At 44.4% G+C, this 24,867-nt stretch overlaps 1 protein-coding gene across 1 annotated transcript in view; it reads left to right on the plus strand.

Annotated features, from left to right (window-relative positions):
* Window positions 1–1,562: 1,562 nt before the first annotated feature.
* Window positions 1,563–24,867, plus strand: part of LOC141112900 (vomeronasal type-2 receptor 26-like) — a 54,305-nt gene continuing 31,000 nt past the window's right edge. The window contains exon 1 of the mRNA XM_073606004.1: window positions 1,563–2,278. Within this exon, the coding sequence (XP_073462105.1) occupies window positions 1,563–2,278 (716 nt within the window). The remainder of the gene's footprint in view (window positions 2,279–24,867) is intronic.

A 24,867-nucleotide genomic window follows, 5' to 3' on the forward strand; every position in this document is an offset into this window, starting at 1 on the left:
CAGCCTATGAGATCTACAATCTCTACACCGAGCAACTAACCTATTTCACACACCACTAAGCTTAGCTGTCTAAAGTCCTAGGATAGCAGGCTACAACCGACTTCGTACCTACCTACTCCGATACCTTGCTCGTGCCAGGCCTTTACCAACCCCCACACAGTCGCAGTGAGGTTCAACAATCCGGACTCATCGGATTGGGAATCCTCGGTGCTCTGTACCAGACCAAATATAGTCAAATAAAGAGACGGTGAATTGTCTTGACAATTTTACCGCCCTACCGGTCTTTCCCCTGTGTTGTGCTCCACACGACTCAAGCTTCTGCTGATACTTTGAATACCGCGCCTCCCCAACACTCTGCCCGTACGACTACTCCCCCCCCCCCTCTCTACCCCGACGGAGGTCATGGACCCCATTGATCCCACCATAGTGAGGTCCCCTCCTTACACTCCACTCACATTGCGCTCTATGAATATACGAGGCCTAAATACACCTGAAAAAAGGTCTCTCCTTCTCACCCACTTACAAAAATCCAACACCCAAATCGCGCTCATACAAGAAACACACTTTAGATCTGATGCCATCCCTAAGCTGCAGAACAAACACTTTCCCACTGTTTACCACGCGACCAATGATGAAGCCAAATCCAAAGGAGTCTGCATTCTTATTTCCAGAAATTGCCCTTTTCTAGTTACTGATGTACACCGAGACCCTGCGGGGAGATTCCTCTTCCTCAAGGGCTCTATACATAACAAGACTTTCACCATTGCCAACCTGTACGCTCCAAACTCAAGACAAGTACCGTTCTTCCGCAATGCACTACAGCTCCTCACGACTTTTAGCACCGGTTGCCTTATAATAGGAGGCGACTTTAATGTCCCGCTCAATCCCTCCTTGGACACATCCAACGGTACATCTTCCTCTACCTATCGGGCTTTACGCGCAATAAAAACTCAATTCAGGGAATTGCTACTACACGATGCCTGGCGCACACTGCATCCCACATGTAAAGACTTCACCTTTTTCTCCCCACCGCACTCCAAATATTCCAGAATAGATTACTTCTTTATCTCCCAAAACGAACTCTCAATACTTCATAAGTCCTCAATCGACCCGATGATACTTGCAGATCATAACCCGATTTCCATGACCCTACATATTCCGCATAAAACGAACTGTGTCCACATATGGCGCTTGGACAACTCCCTACTCACAGACACCGAAATCTCACAAAAGGTTTCCGAACACCTTCGTAACTATTTCACGGACAACTGTCAGGGCGACTTTGCTCCAGACATAGTGTGGGCCGCACACAAATGTGTTATTAGAGGCACGTTCTTATCACAGGCCTCACGTAGAAACAAACTCCGAAAAGCAAAAATCGAGGAACTGACCACACGCATTTCTGTCTTAGAACGGAAACACAAGGCTTCTTTAGCCCTAGATACGTTGACTGAACTGACTCAACTACGCACCGAACTCTTAGAAGAATTACATAAAAACGTTAAACGGAAATACATGCTCTCAAAAAAATATTTTATGAATTTGGCAACAAATCCGGGAAGATGTTGGCTAGAGCAATACAGGCAAAAAAGGCGGCCCACACTATACACTCCGTTGTAGACCCCTCGGGTAAAACCCTGGTAAAGTCTGCAGACATAGCGGAGCAATTCGTGAAATACTTCACAGATCTTTACAATATACGTGCACCACAATCCTCTCCCACCCTGACCGACAGGAAAGAGGCAATACACAACTTCCTTTCTAAATACGCACCCGCACCCATTCGGATCGAAGACTCCATGTCGTTAGACGTTCCCTTAACGACAGAAGAGATCACCTTAGCACTTAAACAGATGAAATCAGGCAAAAGCCCCGGACCGGATGGGTTGACGGTCGGTTACTATAAATCCTTTCCCGACCTGCTCTTACCCCACCTTGTTCAAGCTTTTAATAATCTATGCCCTGCCACCACAGCTTCCAAAGATATATTGGAAGCTCATATCACCCTTATCCCCAAACAAGGGAAAGATGACAAATTGGTTTCTAATTACCGTCCTATCTCTCTACTTAATGTAGATGTTAAACTGTACGCCAAAGCAATAGCCAATCGCCTCCTACCCTTGATCCCATCTTTAATCTCCACAGACCAAGTTGGTTTTGTCCCCGGTAGGGAAGCCAAAGACAATACGACCAAAGCCCTAAACATACACCATTGGTTAACCTCCACTAACTCCAAAGGCTTCTTCCTATCCTTGGACGCGGAGAAGGCGTTTGACAGGTTGGCATGGGACTTCATGGAAACCACCCTACAAACTATAGGCCTCCCGCCGAGACTTGTCAACATGATTCTACTTCTCTACTCTTCCCCCACAGCCAAAGTCCGAGTGAACGGTGGACTGTCGAACGCCTTCTCCGTGTCCAATGGTACCAGACAGGGTTGCCCCTTATCCCCCTTGATATTCATACTGACAATGGAACCCATGCTACGCAGACTTAGGGAAAACTCAGACATCAAAGGCATTCACATTAACCACACACAATACAAAGTAGCCGCCTACGCGGATGATGTCCTACTATTCCTCACAGAACCGATCATTACCATCCCGAACCTACTACAAGACTTTGCTCTTTTTAAGTTCCTATCGAACTTACAAATAAATTTCTCCAAATCCAGGGCACTTAATGTCTCACTCCCCCAAGAAACAGTCGCACAATGCAAACATAATTTTCCTTTCGGATGGGAAACCCAAGCCATAAAGTACCTTGGCATCAACATACCCACCAAACTCTCCGAACTATTCAAACTAAACTTTTTACCAATCCTACGAACCATCGAAGATGATCTTCAAAAATGGCAGACTGGACCATTTTCATGGTTTGGAAGAATAGCTATTTTGAAAATGAATGTTCTACCTAGGCTACTTTATCTTCTCCAAACCATCCCTATAATGCTCCCACACTCCTTCTTTGCCAAATACAAAATAATTTGCAGGAAGTTCATCTGGCTATCCAAACAGCCTAGATTGAACTGGCACAGACTGGCAACTCACAAACTACAAGGAGGTCTGCAGGTTCCAGACCTACAAACTTATTATCGGGTCTGCCAGTTAGTCAGAATTGTGGACTGGCACATACATGGCAAGGAAAAAGAATGGGTAAATATAGAAAATGCCTTTACCGAAACCCCGTTACATCTCCTCCCCTGGATCAACCCAAAAATAATTCAGAACACAGCCACTTTGAATCCTCTGATTAATGCCACCCTAGTAAACTTTGCAAAATCGTGCAAAATCCTTAAGATCCAACCCATATCGGGACCACTAACACCTATTGAAGACAACCCGGAGTTTGCGCCGGGTATCTCCCTACTCCTTCCGGCCAGAGATCTCTACAGACCAAGGCTCCTAGCCCGGCAACTTTTCCATCAAGGAACTGTACTTACGCACGCAGCTCTGACAAGCAAATTTCCAGATTATCATATCCCCTTCTATAAGTATCTGCAGATCCGCCATTATTTACAGAATTTACCACACAAAGACAACATACACAGGGAAATCACACCCCTTGAACTTTTATGCTCCCGCGCTGAACCTCAAAGACACCTAATTTCAACCATCCACGCACTTTTCTCCTCACATCTTCACATTGATACAGATACATTGATAAAACAATGGGAAACCGATCTGCACACTACCCTGACCGCCGACGATTGGAAAAATGCACTCTCCCACATACACAAAGGTTCCTGCAACGTAGCAACACAGGAGTGCAGATTCAAAATCTACTCACGATGGTACAAGACTCCCGACAAACTTAACAAATTCTTACCCACTGTATCCCCTAATTGCTGGAGATGTAACGCTGCCAAAGGTTCCCTTATACACGTCTGGTGGGAATGCCCTCTCATTCAACCATACTGGACTGCTGTCCACAGTTTAATTACTCAGATCACCACCTACACACCAGACTATAATCCGGCACAATACTTACTCCACCACACGTCGATTTCCCAACGTATATACAAGAAGTCTCTTACCCTCCATCTCATTAACGCAGCTAACCTATGCATCCCAGTGCACTGGAGAAGCACGTCCCCTCCCTCGATCGCTGAGTGGATCCAGAGAGTAGACAGGATAGCTGACATAGAAAACCTCATACATCAAACCTCCGATTCTCCATCCAAATATAAAGATACCTGGACATGCTGGACCCATTTTAAACAAACGCACATGACACACACGCAGACCACTCTCCAATCCCATACCGCTGGAGCCGACACTGACCGGTTTGCTCATCCCCATGCGATCCACTAAATACACATGTTATCCTATCCCTCCGTCTTCCTGTTCCCCCATCCCCTCCTTCCTGTCGTATATAAAGCCCTGCCAATTGACTCCCGCCTTACATGAGGCACATTACCGACATACCCTACTTATGTGCAAATTGATATACCCACTCTGGGCACAGTTAGCACCCTATTGGGGTGCCCAGGGTTCTGGGTAATTCTACTACCGTCGGTCACGACCATACACATTACGAATACCCTTTATCACACTTCAACCCCACTCAGGATCCGCTCACTGTATTTGATCAGACAATTCCGTGTAAAACAGAGGAAATGTTCTTGTTGTTTTCCTTCTACCTTGAAACATGGAATGAACTCATTAACACATTAATATTATAGGACTCTGTAATTCTGGCTGAACTCATCTTTTACTCGATTCTGTTTAGTTTATTCTTCATATGCATCTTTATATTAACTGTAAACTACTCCTCGCTGTCGTGGTTTACCACTGTATTGTGATTTGTAATGTGTGAAAACCCAATAAAATATTAATAACAAAAAAATAAGAAAATGTAGTTGTGGCGCTGTTCTAGGGTACAATAATTGCATGCCCCTGTGTGACACTCTGTGTACAATAATTGCATGTCCCCTGTGTGACACTCTGTGTATCCCTATATTATACTCCCACTAAAAATAATAAAAATCTGAGTTTAAAGTGTCAAATGCTTAATGTAAATACTAGTGTGTGCAAGTGCTATCAATGCACGTATGCAAGAGTAAATGAGTGTGTTGTAATACAAAAAAACTAAAGTGACAGATGCTCTTCAAAACCGTGCCCTAGTGAGACTCATATATATCAAAACATTATTTTCATGCAAAAAAAAAAAAATAAAAAAAGTTGTAAAATATATAAGAATGAAAAAAGTGACAGGTGCTCTTCAAATCTGTGCTCCTTTATAGATCCCCTTATAGGTATTGCAATCACCCGAACCACTCACCCCACACAGTATCTGCCACTGTGCAGCAATCATCAGATCTTTATCTGCTGTGTCAGCTAGGGATGAGCCGAACACCCCCCGGTTCGGTTCGCACCAGAACCCGCGAACGGACCGAAAGTTCGCACGAACGTTAGAACCCCATTGACGTCTATGGGACTCGAACGTTCGAAATCAAAAGTGCTCATTTTAAAGGCTAATTTGCATGGTATTGTCCTAAAAAGGGTTTGGGGACCCGGGTCCTACCCCAGGGGACATGTATCAATGCAAAAAAAACTTTTAAAAACGGCCGTTTTTTCGGGAGCAGTGATTTTAATGATGCTTAAAGTAAAAAAAAAAAAGTGAAATATTCCTTTAAATATCGTACCTGGGGGGTGTCTATAGTATGCCTGTAAAGTGACGCGTGTTTCCCATGTTTAGAACAGTCCCTGCACCAAATGTCATTTTTAAAGGAAAAAATCTCATTTAAAACTGCTTGCGGGTTTAATGTCATGCCGGGTCATGGCAATATGGATGAAAATCAGTGAGACAAACGGCATGGGTACCCCCCAGTCCATTACCGGGCCCTTTGGGTCTTGTATGGATATTAAGGGGAACCCCGCACCCAAATTAAAATAAGGAAAGGTGTGGGGCCACCAGGCCCTATATACTCTGAACAGCAGTATACAGGCGGTGCAAACAAGACAGGGACTGTAGGTTTGTTGTTAAGTAGAATCTGTTTGTAATTTTGAACATTTTTAACGTGTTTAGCTCCAGCCAAAAAATCTTTTCTAAGCTTTTTGGAAAACATAGGGAAGGGTTATCACCCCTGTGACATTTGTTTTGCTGTCTTTCCTCCTCTTCAGAAGATTTCACCTCACTTTTTTTGTCCCAATGAAAAATGTTTTTTGAAAATTTGGGTTTTTTTGTGGAACAAGGATTGGAAAGCATCAGTGGAAAGGAGAAATTGTTTTCCCATATTAACTCTTACAGGAGAGAATTTCCCTTCCTAGGGGTAGATTTCATCTCACTTCCTGTTGTCTCCTTCCGTTTGCAAGTAGGAGTCGTTTGTAAGTTAGATGTTTGAAAGTAGGGTCCTGCCCTATATACTCAGCAGAAATTTGGGCCTTAGGTGTTGCTGTGGCCACAACACTGTAAGCCCTCACAGGGCCCTGCTGTGAAATATTAGATCAAGAATTGTAATTACATGCCCCTGTTAAACAGGAGCTGAAAAATTAGGCCTTAGGCACTGGTGCTGGTGCCACAACACTGCAACCCCTCACAGACACTCTAGTTGGAACGCAGGAACGAGCCCTGCTGCAAAGTATTGCATCAAAAATTGTAATTACACGCCCCTGTTAGACAGGGGCAGAAAAATTGGGCCTTAGGCACTGGTGCTGGTGCCACAACACTGCAACCCCTCACAGACACTCTAGTTGGAACGCAGGAACGAGCCCTGCTGCAAAGTATTGCATCAAAAATTGTAATTACACGCCCCTGTTAGACAGGGGCAGAAAAATTGGGCCTTAGGCACTGGTGCTGGTGCCACAACACTGCAACCCCTCACAGACACTCTAGTTGGAATGCAGGAACGAGCCCTGCTGCAAAGTATTACATCAAAAATTGTAATTACACGCCCCTGTTAAACAGGGGCTGAAAAATTGTGCCTTAGGCACTGGTGGTGGCGCCCAGAACCAAAAATGTTCTTACAAGCTATCAGCGTGATGATTGAGGAGGAAGAGGATAATTACTCAGGGATAGTCACTCAGCATCAGCATAGGCAGTCTTTGAAGGGATCTGAGATTTCAAAAAAAATTATTCGGTTACATCAGCATCAGGTGCTTGGTAGCTGGTGGTGATCCAAGACTCATTCATTTTTATGAAGGTCAGCCGATCGACCGAGTCGGTGGACAGACGCACCCTGTGATCGGTTACCACGCCTCCAGCAGCACTGAATGTGCGTTCCGAAAGAACGCTGGATGCAGGACAGGCCAGTAGCTCAATTGCATACTGTGCAAGCTCTGGCCAGTGATCCATCCTCAAGACCCAGTAACCCAGAGGATTTTCGGTGGGAAAGGTGTCCAAGTCTGATCTTGCCCCTAGGTATTCCTGCACCATGTAAAACAGACGCTGGCGATGGTTGCTGGAACCGATCATACCTTGGGGCTGCGGACCAAAAAATTGTCTGAACGCATCGGTCAGACGGCCACCTTCTCCACCGCTCCTTCTTTGACTGACCGAAGCCTCAGCAACACGTTGTCCAGAAACAGGAGTTTGTAACCTCCCAGTCTCTGGGAACGCGTTGCACAGACCTTTCTGCAAGGCCTCCCGAAGATGTTTCATCCTCTGCTCCCTCTGCGATGGCAAGATAAGGTCCGCAACCTTACCCTTGTAACGTGGATCAAGGAGGGTTGCCAGCCAGTATTGGTCCTTCTCCTTGATACCACGAATACGAGGATCCTTACGCAGGCTTTGCAGGATCAGGGAGGCCATGCAGCGTAGGTTTGCTGAGGCATTCGGTCCGGAGTCCTCTGGGTCACTAAGAACGACATGGTCCGCAGCCACCTCCTCCCAGCCACGTACAAGTCCATGTGTTTCTTGGGACTGATCCCTTAAAGACTGCTGCTGATGCTGAGTGCCAGGCTCCACCTCCATACTGACACAATCTTCCTCCTCCTCCTCCTCTTCCTCCTTGTCCTCTTCCTGTGTGATCGGCGGGCACGCAGGAACACTGTCTGGATAAAGGGGGCCTTGAGAGCTAAGGAAGTCCTCCTCTTCCTGCCTCTGTTCTGCCTCAAGTGCCCTGTCCATTATTCCACGCAGCGTGTGCTCCAACAGGTGGACAAGGGGGACAGTGTCACTGATGCATGCACTGTCACTGCTCACCATCCTCGTGGCCTCCTCGAATGGTGACAGGACAGTGCATGCATCCCTGATCATGGCCCACTGGCGTGGGGAAAAAAAACCAAGCTCCCCTGACCCTGTCCTGGTGCCATAGTCGCACAGGTACTCGTTGATGGCCCTCTGCTGCGTGTGCAGCCGCTGCAGCATGGCCAACGTTGAGTTCCACCTGGTGGGCATGTCACAGATTAGGCGGTTCTTGGGCAGGTTAAACTCCTTTTGGAGGTCCGTCAGCCGAGCACTGGCATTATATGACCGGCGGAAATGCACACAGACTTTCCTGGCCTGCCTCAGGACATCCTGTAAGCCCGGGTACCTGCCCAAGAACCGCTGCACCACCAAGTTAAGGACGTGAGCCAAACAGGGCACATGGGTCATTTGTCCCTGTCGGGGGGGCAGAGAGGAGGTTGGTGCCATTGTCGCAAACCACCATTCCTGCCTTAAGTTGGCATGGCGTCAACCACCTCTGAACCTGCCCCTGCAGAGCTGACAGAACCTCTGCCCCAGTGTGGCTCCTGTCCCCCAAGCACACCAGCTCAAGCACCGCATGGCATCTTTTGTCCTGCGTACTTGCGTAGCCTCTTGAACGCCTACGGAGCACCGCTGGTTCCGAGGAAGAGGCCATGGAGGAAGAAGAAGAGGAGGGGGTGGAGGAGAGAGGTGTGTCACAATCAGCATTTTGGAGGCGTGGTGGCGGAACAACCTCCAACACTACTGCACCTTGTCCTGCATCCTTCCCAGCTGCCAGCAGAGTCACCCAATGCGCCGTGAAACTTAGGTAACGTCCCTGTCCATGCCTGCTGGACCATGAGTCAGCGGTAATATGCACCTTACTGCTGACCGCCCTGTCCAGCGAGGCATGGACATTGCCTTCCACATGCCGGTAGAGAGCCGGAATCGCCTTCCGTGAGAAAAAGTGGCGTTTGGGTACCTGCCACTGAGGAACCGCACATTCCACAAACTCACGGAAGGGGGCAGAGTCTACCAACTGAAAAGGCAGCAGTTGAAGTGCTAGCAATTTTGCCAAGCTAGCATTCAACCGCTGGGCATGTGGATGGCTGGGAGCAAACTTCTTTCGGCGGTGCAGCAGCTGGGGCAGGGAAATTTGCCTGGTACAATCTGACGTCGGTGTACCAAAAGCAGATTGCCCACAAGTACTTGACTGTGACACACCTAATTCTACACCTTCATTCCTCTCACTGCAGGTCTCAGAGAGGACTGAAGGTCTAGTGGGGTTGGAAATCTCAGCTGATGAGGAGCAAGGAGAGATCCTCTTTGTTCTTTGGTGTGGGTCTTTTAGATACGCTTGCCAACGAACTGCATGGCAGGTCAACATATGTCTGGTCAAGCATGTGGTACCCAAGCGGGAGATGTTTTGGCCACGCGAGATACGCTTGAGACATATGTTGCAAATAGCAGCGGTGCGATCTGATGCACTCGTCTCAAAAAAGGCCCACACCAAAGAACTTTTTGAATAACGCGCAGAGACTGCAGCGCCCTGCACATGTGGAGCTTTGGGGTGTGATGCAGTCAATGTGCTGCCCTTAGGCTGGCCCCTGGAGGGCATCCTGCCTCGTTGGTGATGTGCCGCCGCCTCCTCCTCCTCCTCCTCCTCCTCCTCCTCCTCTCTCCTATCAGGCACCCACGTTGAGTCAGTGACCTCATCATCCCCTCCCTCCTCATCACTGGAGCAAACCTGGCAGTATGCTGCAGCAGGGGGAGCATGATTGCCAGATTGCTGTCCTTCTTGGGCACCCCCTCTGTCCGTGCTCATGTTACTGCCTTCATCGAGCTCAGTATCGTCATCAGAGCCTTCCAAACGCTGGGCATCCTCCTGGAGCATGTACCCAACACTGGTCAAACAGTTCGAGGGAATCCTCATGAGGACATGGTGGAGCTAGGGAAGGAGTCACTGATGACATTGAGCTGAGGGAAGAGGCCGCTGCTTTGCCAGACAAAGCACCCTGGGCATGGGTGAGAGAGGATGAGGAGGATGAGGACGGCTTGGTCATCCACTCGACCAAGTCTTCCGCATGTTGCGGCTCAACACGGCCAGCTGCCGAAAAAAAGGCCAAGCGTGTCCCATGGCCACGTGCTGATGAGGATGCACCGTCTCCACGACCAGCACTAGACACAGAGCCTGCTTGCCCTCTCTTATTGGCTTGTGACTGTCTGCCTCTCCTTCTTGGCCTTCCAGACATACTAATGGCCTGTAGCTGCACTAAGCTGGGATATAACACCTGTAATTTTCTTCAAGTAGCTTTATATACTGTAACCAGACAAGCCTGCCTGTCAGTAGGAAGATAACAGGAACGGATCTAGCTGAACACTGTGAGCAGGACGCACTGTACTAAATGTAAATAGTCTAGCTGCCTGACCGTGGTACTAATAGGATCAAATAGAACACCTGTAATTTTCTTCAGGTAGCTTTATATACTGTAACCAGACAAGCCTGCCTGTCAGTAGGAAGATAACAGGAACGGATCTAGCTGAACACTGTGAGCAGGACGCACTGCACTAAATGTAAATAGTCTAGAAGATAACAGGAACGGATCTAGCTGAACACTGTGAGCAGGACGCACTGCACTAAATGTAAATAGTCTAGAAGATAACAGGAACGGATCTAGCTGAACACTGTGAGCAGGACACACTGCACTAAATGTAAATAGTCTAGAAGATAACAGGAACGGATCTAGCTGAACACTGTGAGCAGGACGCACTGCACTAAATGTAAATAGTCTAGAAGATAACAGGAACGGATCTAGCTGAACACTGTGAGCAGGACGCACTGCACTAAATGTAAATAGCAGGAACGGATCTAGCTGAACACTGTGAGCAGGACGCACTGCACTAAATGTAAATAGTCTAGAAGATAACAGGAACGGATCTAGCTGAACACTGTGAGCAGGACGCACTGCACTAAATGTAAATAGCAGGAACGGCTCTAGCTGAACACTGTGAGCAGGACGCACTGCACTAAATGTAAATTGCAGGAACGGATCTAGCTAAACACTGTGAGCAGGACGCACTGCACTAAATGTAAATAACAGGAACGGATCTAGCTGAACACTGTGAGCAGGACGCACTGCACTAAATGTAAATAGTCTAGAAGATAACAGGAACGGATCTAGCTGAACACTGTGAGCAGGACGCACTGCACTAAATGTAAATAGCAGGAACGGATCTAGCTGAACACTGTGAGCAGGACGCACTGCACTAAATGTAAATAGCAGGAACGGATCTAGCTGAACACTGTGAGCAGGACGCACTGCACTAAATGTAAATAGCAGGAACGGATCTAGCTGAACACTGTGAGCAGGACGCACTGCACTAAATGTAAATAACAGGAACGGATCTAGCTGAACACTGTGAGCAGGACGCACTGCACTAAATGTAAATAGCAGGAACGGATCTAGCTGAACACTGTGAGCAGGACGCACTGCACTAAATGTAAATAGCAGGAACGGATCTAGCTGAACACTGTGAGCAGGACGCACTGCACTAAATGTAAATTGCAGGAACGAATCTAGCTGAACACTGTGAGCAGGACGCACTGCACTAAATGTAAATAGTCTAGAAGATAACAGGAACGGATCTAGCTGAACACTGTGAGCAGGACGCACTGCACTAAATGTAAATAGCAGGAACGGATCTAGCTGAACACTGTGAGCAGGACGCACTGCATTAAATGTAAATAGTCTAGATAGAAGATAACAGGAACGGATCTAGCTAAACTGAATACAGTGTATATATATATATGCAACACCTGGGATGCATATATATACACAATACACTGTAAGTGCAGCTAACTGACTGACTGTCCTGCCTAATCTATCTAACTCAAATCAAATGACACTGTCTCTCTCTCTCTCTATCTCTCAGCACACCGGAACACACACTACACAGGGCCGCCGTGCAGGCGGCCTTATATAGTGTGGGGTGTGTACTAAATCCCCTGAGCCATAATTGGCCAAAGCCACCCTGGCTTTGGCCAATTACAGCTCTCTCTACTGACGGCGCTGTGATTGGCCAAGCATACGGGTCATAGTGCATGCTTGGCCAATCATCAGCCAGCAATGCACTGCGATGCCGCAGTGAATTATGGGCCGTGACGCGCCACACGAATTTAGCGCGAACGGCCCATATCGTTCGCAATTCGGCGAACGGGCGAACAGCCGATGTTCGAGTCGAACATGGGTTCGACTCGAACACGAAGCTCATCCCTAGTGTCAGCTATATCTTTCTGTGCTTGTGGTATTAGGTGTATCTTTCTTCTTTAGATCCCCCTCTGCATCTCCCACATATAGGAAAGAGACATCTCCATAGTGTGATTCCGTTTTAAATCACATTTATTTTTACATAAAAGTGAAAATGTACTCACATTGATTCAAATGCATAAAAGCCTTTTAACACAGGAAGCCGGGACGATTCACGATCAATGACCCGAAACCGGAAATGATGCAAAGATGCTAGATGCTCCGCCCTATGCGTTTCATCATCAAGACGTCATCTTGCTACACCATCTGGTTTAAATAGCATGTGGTGATCCCTGATTATTAGTCATGTGGCCGCGGCCATTTTTGGTTAGTCCATCGATAAATTAATACAGGCGCCATCTATTATGTTATTATCCTTCCTGTTATATTAACTTTTTTTTGCATGAAAATAATGTTTTGATATATATGAGTATCACTAAGGCACGGTTTTGAAGAGCACCTGTCACTTTAGTGTTTTTTTTTTTTATTACAACACACTCATTCACTCTTGCATACGTGTATTGATAGCACTTGCACACACTAGTATTTGCACTAGGCATTTGACACTTTAAACTCTGATATTTATTATTTTTAATGGGCGTATAATATAGAGATACACAAAATGTCACACAGGGGCATACATTATTGTACCCTAGAACAGCGCCACACCTACCTTTTTTTTCTTATTTAACACTTACATCCCACATAGGTGGTTGTACTGGTAGGGGCAGCATTTCTTTTCCCAACCCATTCATTGCTATAAGCGCAGGGCTTATTAAATTTGTTCTTCTCCTCGGTTTTCACAAAGGAATCAGGGGGCTTCAGTAACCAAAACTGCAGTGTTTATCCTCATGACACATCACAGGAAGCACCCTCATGGCTAACAGAGGACAGAATTAGAGAAGTCACCAGAACCAGATGGCTTGCATCCGAGGGTCCTTAGGGAACTCAGTCAAGTAATTGCCAGACCATTGTTCCTAATTTTTACTGACAGTCTACTAATGGGAATGGTACCACCTGATTGAAGAAAAGTCAATGTAGCACCAATATTTAAAAAAGGGCCAAAATAAATCCCTGGGAAATACAGACCAGTTAGCCTAACATCAATAGTATGCAAGCTCCTGGAGGGGATGATAAGGGACCATATATATGTAGATTATAAGATTTTAGTAAAGAAAATGGTATCATTAGCAGTAATCAGCATGGATTCATGAAGAATCGTTCTTGCCAAAACAATCTATTAATGTTCTATGAGGAGTAAGGATGAGATGAACACCCCCTGGTTCAGTTCACACCAGAACTTGCAAACAGGCAAAACATTCGGATGAACATACGAAACACCGTTAAAGTCTATGGGACACGAAAAATAAAAAGTGCTAATTTTAATGGCTTATATGCAAGTTATTGCCATTAAAAGTGGGGACCCGGGTCCTGCCCCAGGGAATATGTATCAAAGCAAAAAAAAATTAAAAAACTGCAGTTTTTTTGGGAGCAGTGATTTTAATAATGCTTAAAGGGAAACAATAACAATGAAATATTACTTTAAATATTGTGCCTGGGGGGGTGTCTATAGTATCCCTGTAAAGTGTCACATTTTTCCTGTGTTTAGAACAGTGCTGCAGCAAAATGACATTTCTAAAGGAAAAAAGTCATTTAAAACTGCTCACTGCTGTAATGAATTGTTGGGTCTCTGCAATATAGATAAAACTGAAAAAAATGGCATGGGTCCCCCCCTAGCCCATTACCAGGCCCTTTGGGTCTGGTATGAATATTGAGGGGAACCCCAAACCAAAATTTTTTAAAAAATTGCGTGGAGGTCCCCCTAAAATCCATACCAGGCCCTTAATATTAAGGGAAACCCTGCGACAGTTTAAAAAAAAATGGCATAGGGGTCCCCCTATAATCCATACCAGACCTAGGGTCTGGTATGGATTTTAAGGGGAACCCTGCGCCAAAATAAAAAAAGGCATAGAGGTCCCCCAAAATCCATACCAGACCCTTATCCGAGCATGCAACCTGGCAGGAAAAGAGGGGGGGTGAGAGAGCGCCCCACCTTCCTGAACCATACCAGGCCACATGCCCTCAACATGGGGGAGTGCTTTGGAGTAGCTCCCCAAAGCACCTTGTCACCATGTTGATGGGGACAAGGGCCTCATCCCCACAACCACTTCCCTGTGGTTGTGGGAGTCTGCGGGTGGGGGGGCTTATCGGAATCTGTAAGCCCCCTTTAACAAGGGACCCTCAGATCCCAGTCCCCCTATGTGACTTGGTAATGGGTACATTGTCAAAGTGTCAAAAATAGTAAAAATTACAAGAGACACCCTGGGACAAGTCCTTTATTAAAAATAAAAAAATAAAATGTCCCGCAATGTAAATCCATCTCACACCGCCTGACGAACCGAAAAAAGAAAAAAAAAATAGTGTCCTCTATCCTCCATAAGAAGTGTCCTTTGCCCCTTTCACTTCTTCCCTCCCCCACAGTAATGTACTCTGCCCCTCACATACAGTAGTGTCCTCAGTCCCCCCCACACAGTAGTGTCCTCTGCCCCCCTATTGAAGTGTCCTCTTCCTCCTTTACAACACCACCCCCAAGGCAGTGTCCTCTGGCCCCCATAGCAGTTTCCTCTGCCCTCCCCCCCAGCCACAGTAGTGTCCATTCCCCCTCACATCACCCCCCTGACACAAACACACAGCAGTGTGTGGGTAGCACTCTCCTACCTTATAAAGGATGTACAGCAGGGGGGGGAGAGTGGGAGGCAGCACAGTACTGGACAGAGGGAGAGAGCGAGCTGCTGGAATTACCACTGCCTATTATCAAGCTGGTGGCCAGTTGCTAGGACCATCCGGTGTCCTAGCAACCAATCACCTGCTATATGTAACCTCCGGCAGCTCCTGCCATTTTCTTTTGTAAATGTGAATGCTAAAAAAATCACTGCTCCTGGCTGTATTGATTAAAGAAATAAAATTACATTGGTATATGATCCCCAAGGCAGTGCTTTCTCCGTGTTTTTTTTTTTTTTTTGACACCCCTTGCAAATTAGCCCAAAATAATTTGACAGATTTGGCTTCCATTGATTTCAGTGTAGTTCAGGGTTTGTATCTCAACTTCTTCAGTTTGATGAGCCCTCTGCTGAACTGAAGTCAGGGCTGTTCGGCTGATAGTTCTTGCCTTTGCTTTGATTTAAATCGCTGCTTCCCACCAAAAAAGGTTTTGCTTTGGTCCATGTCCTCTCAGGGCAATGCCCAGCCCGCCATATAATTTGTTTAACCATCCATTGCCTATTAACCGAACATTGGCCATTACTGTTTTCTAACATTTGTTTCCCATTGAGTTCAGAGGGGTTCAGAACTGTCACCCGAACTTTAGTAATGTTCCCCAAACTGAATGGGGGTACCTTAATTTCATTACTAGTAGTGAGAAGGGGTTTCATTAATTCGAATGTCCCCCAGGGCAATGCCCAGACCCCCCATGCCAATTGTTTGACCATCCATTGCCTATTAGCCGAAAATTGGGCATTTACTGTTTTTATTAACATTTTGTTTCCCATTGAGTTCGGATAACACTGGTTTAGGAACAACTAATTTTAATGTCTGCTGATAAGTTAAAAAAAAGACTCACCTACAAATGTTTGTCTTTTATTTTCTTCTCTTTCTTCTATTCAAAGATAAAGTCTGATATTAACAGAAAATAAAATAGTTATATGTAACCGTATTGCAGCTGCACAGCACTCTATATAAGAGGATGCAGTTTTATTCCATAGACATGATCTGTCACCTTGTGTATTCCCAGACAATGTTATACCGGGTTATAGTGACCTCCCTTCATTTCCTTGCCATTGTACTGTGTAGATTTATACTGACGTTTCATACACAGATTGGAGAATTGTGTGTGCTCCTTCTGTATGTGACACCTTGTACCACTGACACTGAAAACCCAAGACCGGCATCAACCTACATAACAGAGGCAGCCGCCGTATATGAAGACTATGAGTATTATCAGGATGGAGACGTTATAATCGGAGGGGTCTTCACTGTCAATAGTCTTTTAAGAGGAGTATACTATGACTCTCCAACTATACCCAGAATTTTTTTTATAATGTGGTGTTTGAAGTGAGTATCCTGCCTCATATGTAAAAGAGAACCTATCTCAAAAAAAGTGTGACAATGCAGGAGAAGAATTAGGAAACAGGGACAGATCTTTCCACCCCATAAATCCCTGAGCAAGGACCTCCATGGCAGGATCAGCAGGCTTTATTTTAATTAAAGCTGCAGATCTACAAAGACTGAAAATGACTTTTGACATTAACATGTTAAAGCTTCTATGAGATTTTAGTGATTGGGATCACGTCTATTTTTAATATAATTTTTAACATCAGGTTAATATCAGGTTACGTCTGATTGCTTTCCTGTGTGTGAAGTCTCTATGAAGTCTAACACTGCATTGCTCTAGTTTCAGCTCTTTCATTGTATCCTCAGCATTGATCCCGGCTTTGTCTGCTTTGTCTCTGATCTCACAGCGTGCGGGATTCCCAGTTACGGCAAACACCGCACCGGCAGCAGACAAGTGTCACCGCAAACATACGCAGACTCCTTTCCTAAGTAGGGGTTTTGGGTTGCAGAAGGTCGGAATTTCATTAGATCTTAAGTCTTTCTGTCAAACAGTGCACCCAATGCCGAGGATACAATGTAAGAACTGAAACTAGAGCAATGCACTGTTATGCCCTGTACACACAGTCGGATTTTCCGATGGAAAAAGTGCGATCGGATTGTGTTGTCGGAAATTCCGATCGTGTGTGGGCTCCATCTGACTTTTTTCGTCGGGATTTCTGACACACAAAGTTTGAGAGCAGGATATAAAATTTTCCGACAACAAAATCCGATCGTTTAAATTCCGATCGTGTGTACACAACTCCGATGCACAAAGTGCCACGCATGCTCAGAATAAATTAAGAGACGAAAGCTATCGGCTACTGCCCCGTTTATAGTCCCGACGTAAGTGTTTTACGTCACCGCGTTCAGAGCGATCAGATTTTCCGACAACTTTGTGCGACCGTGTGTATGCAAGACAAGTTTGAGCCAACATCCGTCGGAAAAAATCCAATGGATTTTGTTGCCGGAATGTCCGATCAATGTTCGATCATGTGTACAGGGCATTAGACTTCACATACAGGAAAGCAATCAGACCTAACCTGATATTAGAATAGACGTGATCCCAATCACTAAAATCTCATAGAAGCTTTAACATGTTAATGTCAAAAGTCATTTTCAATCTCTATAAATCTGTAGCTTTCATTAACCACTTAAGGACCGCCCCATGTACATTTACTGCGGCAGGGCAGACCAAAGCGCAAAATAACGTACCTGTACATGATTCCTGTATATAAAGTGACTGGTGCTGCGCTGCTACAAATAGAATAAATACATAAACATTAAAATCTTGCTGCAACAAACAGTGATGATTAGGGATGAGCCGAACACCCCCCTGTTCACTTTGCACCAGAACATGCGAACAGGCAAAAAATTTGTTCGAACACGTGAACACCGTTAAAGTCTATGGGACACGAACATGAATAATCAAAAGTGCTAATTTTAAAGGCTTATATGCAAGTTATTGTCATAAAAAGTGTTTGGGGACCTGGGTCCTGCCCCAGGGGACATGGATCAATGCAAAAAAAAGTTTTAAAAACGGCCATTTTTTCAGGAGCAGTGATTTTAATAATGCTCAAAGTGAAACAATAAAAGTGTAATATTCCTTTAAATTTCGTACCTGGGGGGTGTCTATAGTATGCCTGTAAAGGGGCACATGTTTCCCTTGTTTAGAACAGTCTGACAGCAAAAAACTACTCGCGGCTATTAATGAATTGCCGGTCCGACAATCCAAATAAAAGTTCATTGATAAAAAACGGCATGGGAATTCCCCAAAGGGAACCTCGAACCAAAATTTAAAAAAAAAATGACGTGGGGGTCCCCCTAAATTCCATACCAGGCCCTTCAGGTCTGGTATGGATATTAAGGGGAACCCCTGCCAAAAATTTTTTTAAAAATGGCGTGGAGTCCCCCTCAAAATCTATACCAGACCCTTCAGGACTGAAGGGCATGTGGCCTGGTACGGTTCAGGAGGGGGGGCACTCTCTCGTCCCCCCTCTTTTCCTGTGGCCTGCCAGGTTGCGTGCTCAGATAAGGGTCTGGTATGGATTTTTGGGGAGACCCCACGCCATTTTTTTTATTAAAGTTTGGCCGGGGTTCCCCTTAATATCCATACCAGACCTGAAGGGCCTGGTATGGAATTTAGGGGGACCCCCACGTCATTTTTTTAAATTTTATTTTGGTTCAGGGTTCCCCTGTGGGGAATTCCCATGCCGTTTTTATCAATGAACTTTTATGTGTATTGTTGGACCAGCAATTCATTAATAGCTGCAGCCTGCGAGTAGTTTTAAATGACTTTTTTTTTCCTTTGAAATGTCATTTTGCTGTCAGACTGTTCTAAACACAGGAAACATGCGCCCCTTTACAGGCATACTATAGACACCCCCCAGGTACGAAATTTAAAGGAATATTACACTTTTATTGTTTCACTTTAAGCATTATTAAAATCAGTGCTCCCGAAAAAACGGCCGTTTTAAAAAAAAAATTTGCATTGATCCATGTCCCCTGGGGCTCCAAACACTTTTTAAAGGGTGTTCCGCGGCTTTCGAATTTGCCGCGAACACTCCAAATTGTTCGGCGAACTGGCGAACAGCCGATGTTCGAGTCGAACATGAGTTCGACTCGAACTCGAAGCTCATCCTTAGTGATGATCAGTGAAATAAAAAAAAATTAAAATCTTCAGTAATAGTAGTGATATCTTATAAAGGTGAAAAGGCTTTTGCACAAAATACAAATAATGAGGTGACATATAGGTGGGTGTCTTTTCTTTCTTGTGCAGTGACACCTAGGTGCAAGATGGCCTCTTACTTTACAGCTGTAAAGTAACAGCGTGTAGAAAACAATAGATGTCCTGGACGATCTTGTTACAAGCTTTTATGGATAGATACCAATGGTTTCCTCTAGGTGGCCTTTAATTGAAAATTCCTGCAGAGATAGAGTGTAAAGATGTACTTCTTAAATTGAGTGTGTGTTTTGGGTACCCCTCCCGGGTTCACCCATGAAGATATGTGGAAGAAAAAGGGGGTTCCAAATAGTGTGATAAGGTAAAAACAAAATGTACTTTATTCAGCTTCGAGCTGGGGTACTCACATGACCAAAGCAAGTTAAAAGCATGTAAACTACGAGCCGCGAGCTTGTGCACAAAAAACGTCACTTCCGGTAAGCCTGTCTGTCCCAAAGCGTAGCGTCACGCCCACGTGACTTCATCAGGGTAACAACGTGATCCCTGTTGTGATTGTACAAAATATTTTACAGCGCACACATACAAGAATGACATTTCCTGCAGGGCTAGTTAAAAACACCTGAACATATTTAAAAAATACGGGGGTTTGGTCACACTATATGGTCATATAGTGCTAAGCCCACTTACTGCGACAAAGTACCCCAAATTAGTGGGTCCTACACTAGTAATAGAATGGAAGATCCTTTGCCTCAACCATGGGAGCTGAACTCCTCTATGTGGGAGAACTGAAGGGGATACATCCTAAACACTGGTGGCCACTAATAAGAGGTAATGAGGAGGGGGAGGGGTGCTCCAGCCCAAAAAACCTGGTCAGGGCCTATTACAATATACAAGAACATATTTGGGGGGCACACCATACAATGCGTTTAAATTCAAGATGGTGCTGCTATAAGACCTACAAACAGTACAAAATATTTTACAGCGCACACATACAAGAATGACATTTCCTGCAGGGCTAGGCTTTGTCGCAGTAAGTGAGCTTAGCACTATATGACCATATAGTGTGACCAAACCCCCGTATTTTTTGAATATGTTCAGGTGTTTTTAACTAGCCCTGCAGGAAATGTAATTCTTGTATGTGTGCGCTGTAAAATATTTTGTACTGTTTGTAGGTCTTATAGAAGCACCATCTTGAATTTAAACGCATTGTATGGTGTGCCCCCCAAATATGTTCTTGTATATTGTAATAGGCCCTGACCAGGTTTTTTGGGCTGGAGCACCCCTCCCCCTCCTCATTACCTCTTATTAGTGGCCACCAGTGTTTAGGATGTATCCCCTTCAGTTCTCCCACATAGAGGAGTTCAGCTCCCATGGTTGAGGCAAAGGATCTTCCATTCTATTACTAGTGTAGGACCCACTAATTCGGGGTACTTTGTCGCAGTAAGTGGGCTTAGCACTATATGACCATATAGTGTGACCAAACCCCTATTGTGATTGGACACAGCGGGAGCCAATCAGCGGGTCCGGTGGCCACAATGCCCGCTGTCCACCCGCGATCATTCGTAGGAGAGGCAGAACAGTGGTCTGCCTATGTAAACAAGGCAGACCATCGTTCTCTCAGACAGGAAGAGAGAGATCTTGCGTCTCTGCTGATCAGGAACACAGATTTCTTTCTTCCTCCAGTCAGTCCATCCCCCACACAGTTATAAAGCACCCCCTAGGAGCACACTTAACCCGTTGATCACCTCTGATGTTAACCCCTTCCCTGCCAGTGTCATTTATACAGTAACAATGCAGTCTTTATTTTAGCACTGATCACTATATTAGTGTCAATGGTCCACAAAAAGTGTAAATTAGTGTTAGAGCTGCATGATTACTCATTAAAAAATCGTGATCTCGATTCAACCCCGCTCACGATCTCTATGGAGAAATTCCCAATTCTTTCATGTAACAAGTGTAGAGAGTTCTCTGCTCACTCAGCTGTCAAAAGATAAAACCCGGGCAGCCTGCCAAGTATTTCACAACATTGTCCACGTTAGTAGATTAACTATAAACATTGTAGCTTTTCGTTGTTGGATCAAAGGGATGAACTTCTGTGTGTAGATGAGCTCATTTTAGCCAGAATCGTGCAGCTCTACTTCTAGTGTCAGATTTGTCCGCCGCAATGTCGCAGTTCCACTAAAAATGGCTAGTCACCACCATTACTAGTAAAAACAAAAAAAATCTAAAGTCCATAAATCTATCTCAAAGTTTGTAGACGCTATAACTTTTGCACAAACCAATCAATATTTTTGCAATCTTTTTTGCCAAAAATATGTAGCAGAATACGTATTGGCCTAAATTGATGAAGAAATTTGATTTTTTTTTTATTTATTGAAAATGTTTTATAGCAGAAAGTAAAAAATATATATATTTTTTTCAAAATTGTCTTTTTTTTTGATTATAGCTCAAAAAATAAAAACTGCAGAGGTGACCAAACACCACCAAAAGAAAGCTCTATTTGTGGGGAAAAAAGGACATCAATTTTATTTGGGTACAGCACGACCACGCAATAGCCAGTTAAAGCAAAGCAGTGCCGTATCACAAAAAATGGCCTGGACAGGAAGGGGGGTAAACCTTCCTGAGCTGAAGTGGTTAAAATAAAGCCTGGAGGTCCTTGCTCAGGGTGTTATGGGGTGGTAAGCTTTGTCCCCGTCCCTAATTCTTCTCCTGCATTGTCTTCCCTGTTACAGATTTCAGTAAAGAAGTGGCTTTGATAAGCTATGAATTGTCTTTACCATTACATGAATGAATGTGACTATGACTAGCTATACCGTGACCTGAATAAATGAGAACCTTCACAGACCTATTACCCATAGGATTTAAACTCGTGGTGCAAGCGTATATGGTAAATATCTCCTAAACTGTGCAGGTTTAGGAGATTTTTACAGTACCTACGGGTAAGCCTTCTTATAGGCTTACCTGTAGGTACAAGTGGTTTAACAGGGTTTACAACCACTTTAACCACAATAACAAATTATACAAAGATAAAGGTGGGCAGCTCAAAACTAAATGGCAGCCTACTACTCTATCTGTGTAGGTAATGATGTTGGGTATACAGGAGTGGGTGCATGGAAACAAGGAGAAAAAATCACAGTGCAAATACACCATAGTGTAGTAAGTAATAAAAGCATATACATTTATGAAACAATAAAACTGCACTCACAAAGATGACAAAGTACAGGTGGGTATTGTGAGCAATGGTGGAACATCAAAGTCTCACAAGGAAAGTCTCTCCAACTTTGGCCACAGGCATGGGACAGCCTGGATGGTGGGCACCGATCCCATTGTGGAATCCCCTGGGCACGGGACCTGAAAGAGCCACCACGGACACAAGGAACTCCCTCATCTGACGTCACATTCTGGGCATGCGCAATAGAAATGCGTTTTGAGGCATGCTCACCTCTTCCTCAGCCTACTACTTTCACTTTTAATGTGCAAAGCAAGGATGAAATGTACTAGAAGTCAAGAAGCACAGGTTGGAGTTTTACTACAAGGATTAATATACTGTAGAGGATACCGCAGAGTAAAATTGGGCAGTAGAAGAACAGTTTGAGTTAGGGATAGTAGGCCTAACTGGCATATGTCTAACTTTTATTTTGTCTATTGGAACAGGGGGTGCAATGAATGTGAGTGATATAGTGTGAGATGGTAAAAGTGTACACTACTTTTACACAGTTGTTCTTTCAAATGATGTAGCGGTGTGCTGCAAACAAAAGACATCTTCAAGAAAAGATGGTAAGCAACATGTGAATGCTTTGCTTTGACTACCCAAACTTAAATATAGGCCCCATCAATATAAAACTAAACTAAACTGTACTCTAAAATGAAGGTCCTTTCTCAACATAAAATAAAAACCAATATACCCCCAAAATAACTGAAAACCCCAAATCATACTTTTTTTTGTTTTGCAGTCCTCAGCCACACTTTTATAAGGATCTGTTGACTTTTTTTTTTGCCATTGAAGAAATTAACAATAACCCTACAATGTTACCAAATATTACTCTTGGATATCACGTATATGACTCCTGTCGGGAGAGCAGAAAGGCGATAAAAAACACATTGCAGATTTTATCTGGACCAGGAAAGATGGTCCCAAATTACTCTTGCAGAGAACGTAAAAAAATACTGGGCTTTATTGGAGACCAGAGCTCTGCAACCACCACATCTATAGCACAGATATTGGCTTTATATCATTATGTACAGGTCAGTAAAGCATTTTTTCTTTTAGAATTTAGGTTGACTCCATTAAAACAGTTTATTGTGAGAAGGTCTAAATTTCATTTTCAAATGTTCAGATCTGATCATATAGCAATGGCCTTACCAGCCAGGACCATTGTAAATGGTCTTCAATATCATCTACATATAATATTTTAACAATTCTACACTGGCAATTTGATAACGATTAACACTTATAGCTATATGACCGGAGTAATTATTACCTGTTCCAGATGCCATGGCACCATAGGGTTTGGATTATGTAATTAGAACACAAACACGTCCCATCATGTTCTGGGACAATCAGCATCTGCATTGACACCCTCCATGGTGTTTGATTCTGGGTGATTAAGTGACCCATGTGGAAATAAATGATGGGGCTTCATTCTGTCATTCATTATAACAGAGGAAGCTACTTGGATAAATGTCAAAACATCTTTAGTGTTATAGAACAAGTCCAGCTCAATGTGATCAATTAATACTATGTAAGTGTAGCAAGGTACCAGGCCTCCTTCAGTCTAATGAGAACCTCCAGGGCCAGGGATAGCTGGCATCCTTCTGTATATGGTGGGTTGCATGGCATAGTGGGTGTAATGCAAGGTAGATTGATTGGGCATCAGACACTTCTTGAATTCAAAAGAGATTTTATTTCTCTTAACAGAACTTTGGGAGAGAATAATTGGCAGACTCTGAGACTTTAACAGGAGAACAGCCATTCAGGGAAAGGTATCCAGCAAGACACCACATCTGCATGTATAGGAATGCTGTCTCCCATGGCAACAGTCTTTAACAGTTCCTAACACAAAGTGTAACAGTTTCTTCACTTCCACTACAATCACTTCTTGTAGTTCTTCAGCCCACTGAACTCCCAGTCTCTCGCTAGACCAGGTGATTCACTGTCACTAAATCCCTTGAGCTCCTCCAATCTTCAGGGTACATAGCAAAGGAAGTTTGGGACTTTAAATGAAGCAGTGGGAAGGGTAAGGGTAAAAAAGTATTTAATTCGTAACATAGTAGTCAATGAAAAAGGTTTCATATAATATGCACACATATAGATAGCACAAAAAATAGGCATGGTAGATACAGAGTACAATCAAGAAACACATATCATAATGGGTACATGATAGTGGGGTAGTTGCATATAAAGCAATAGTATAGCCTACAAGTGCCAAAGGTGGCATGCCGGATAACTATGTCTGTGATCACATGATATGCAGGTATATCAGAAGATAACTGATATGAATGTGGCATCGGATGTAACTCATAGCTCGACGCGTTTTGTGAATACCTTCACTCGTCAGGAGCAGATGCGACAATTGCCTGTAGAATATATATATATATATAGATATGGTAAACCACACTCAA

This window comes from Aquarana catesbeiana, linkage group LG11 (genome assembly GCF_042186555.1).
Source record: "Aquarana catesbeiana isolate 2022-GZ linkage group LG11, ASM4218655v1, whole genome shotgun sequence".
In the NCBI taxonomy this organism is placed as follows: Eukaryota; Metazoa; Chordata; class Amphibia; order Anura; family Ranidae; genus Aquarana; species Aquarana catesbeiana.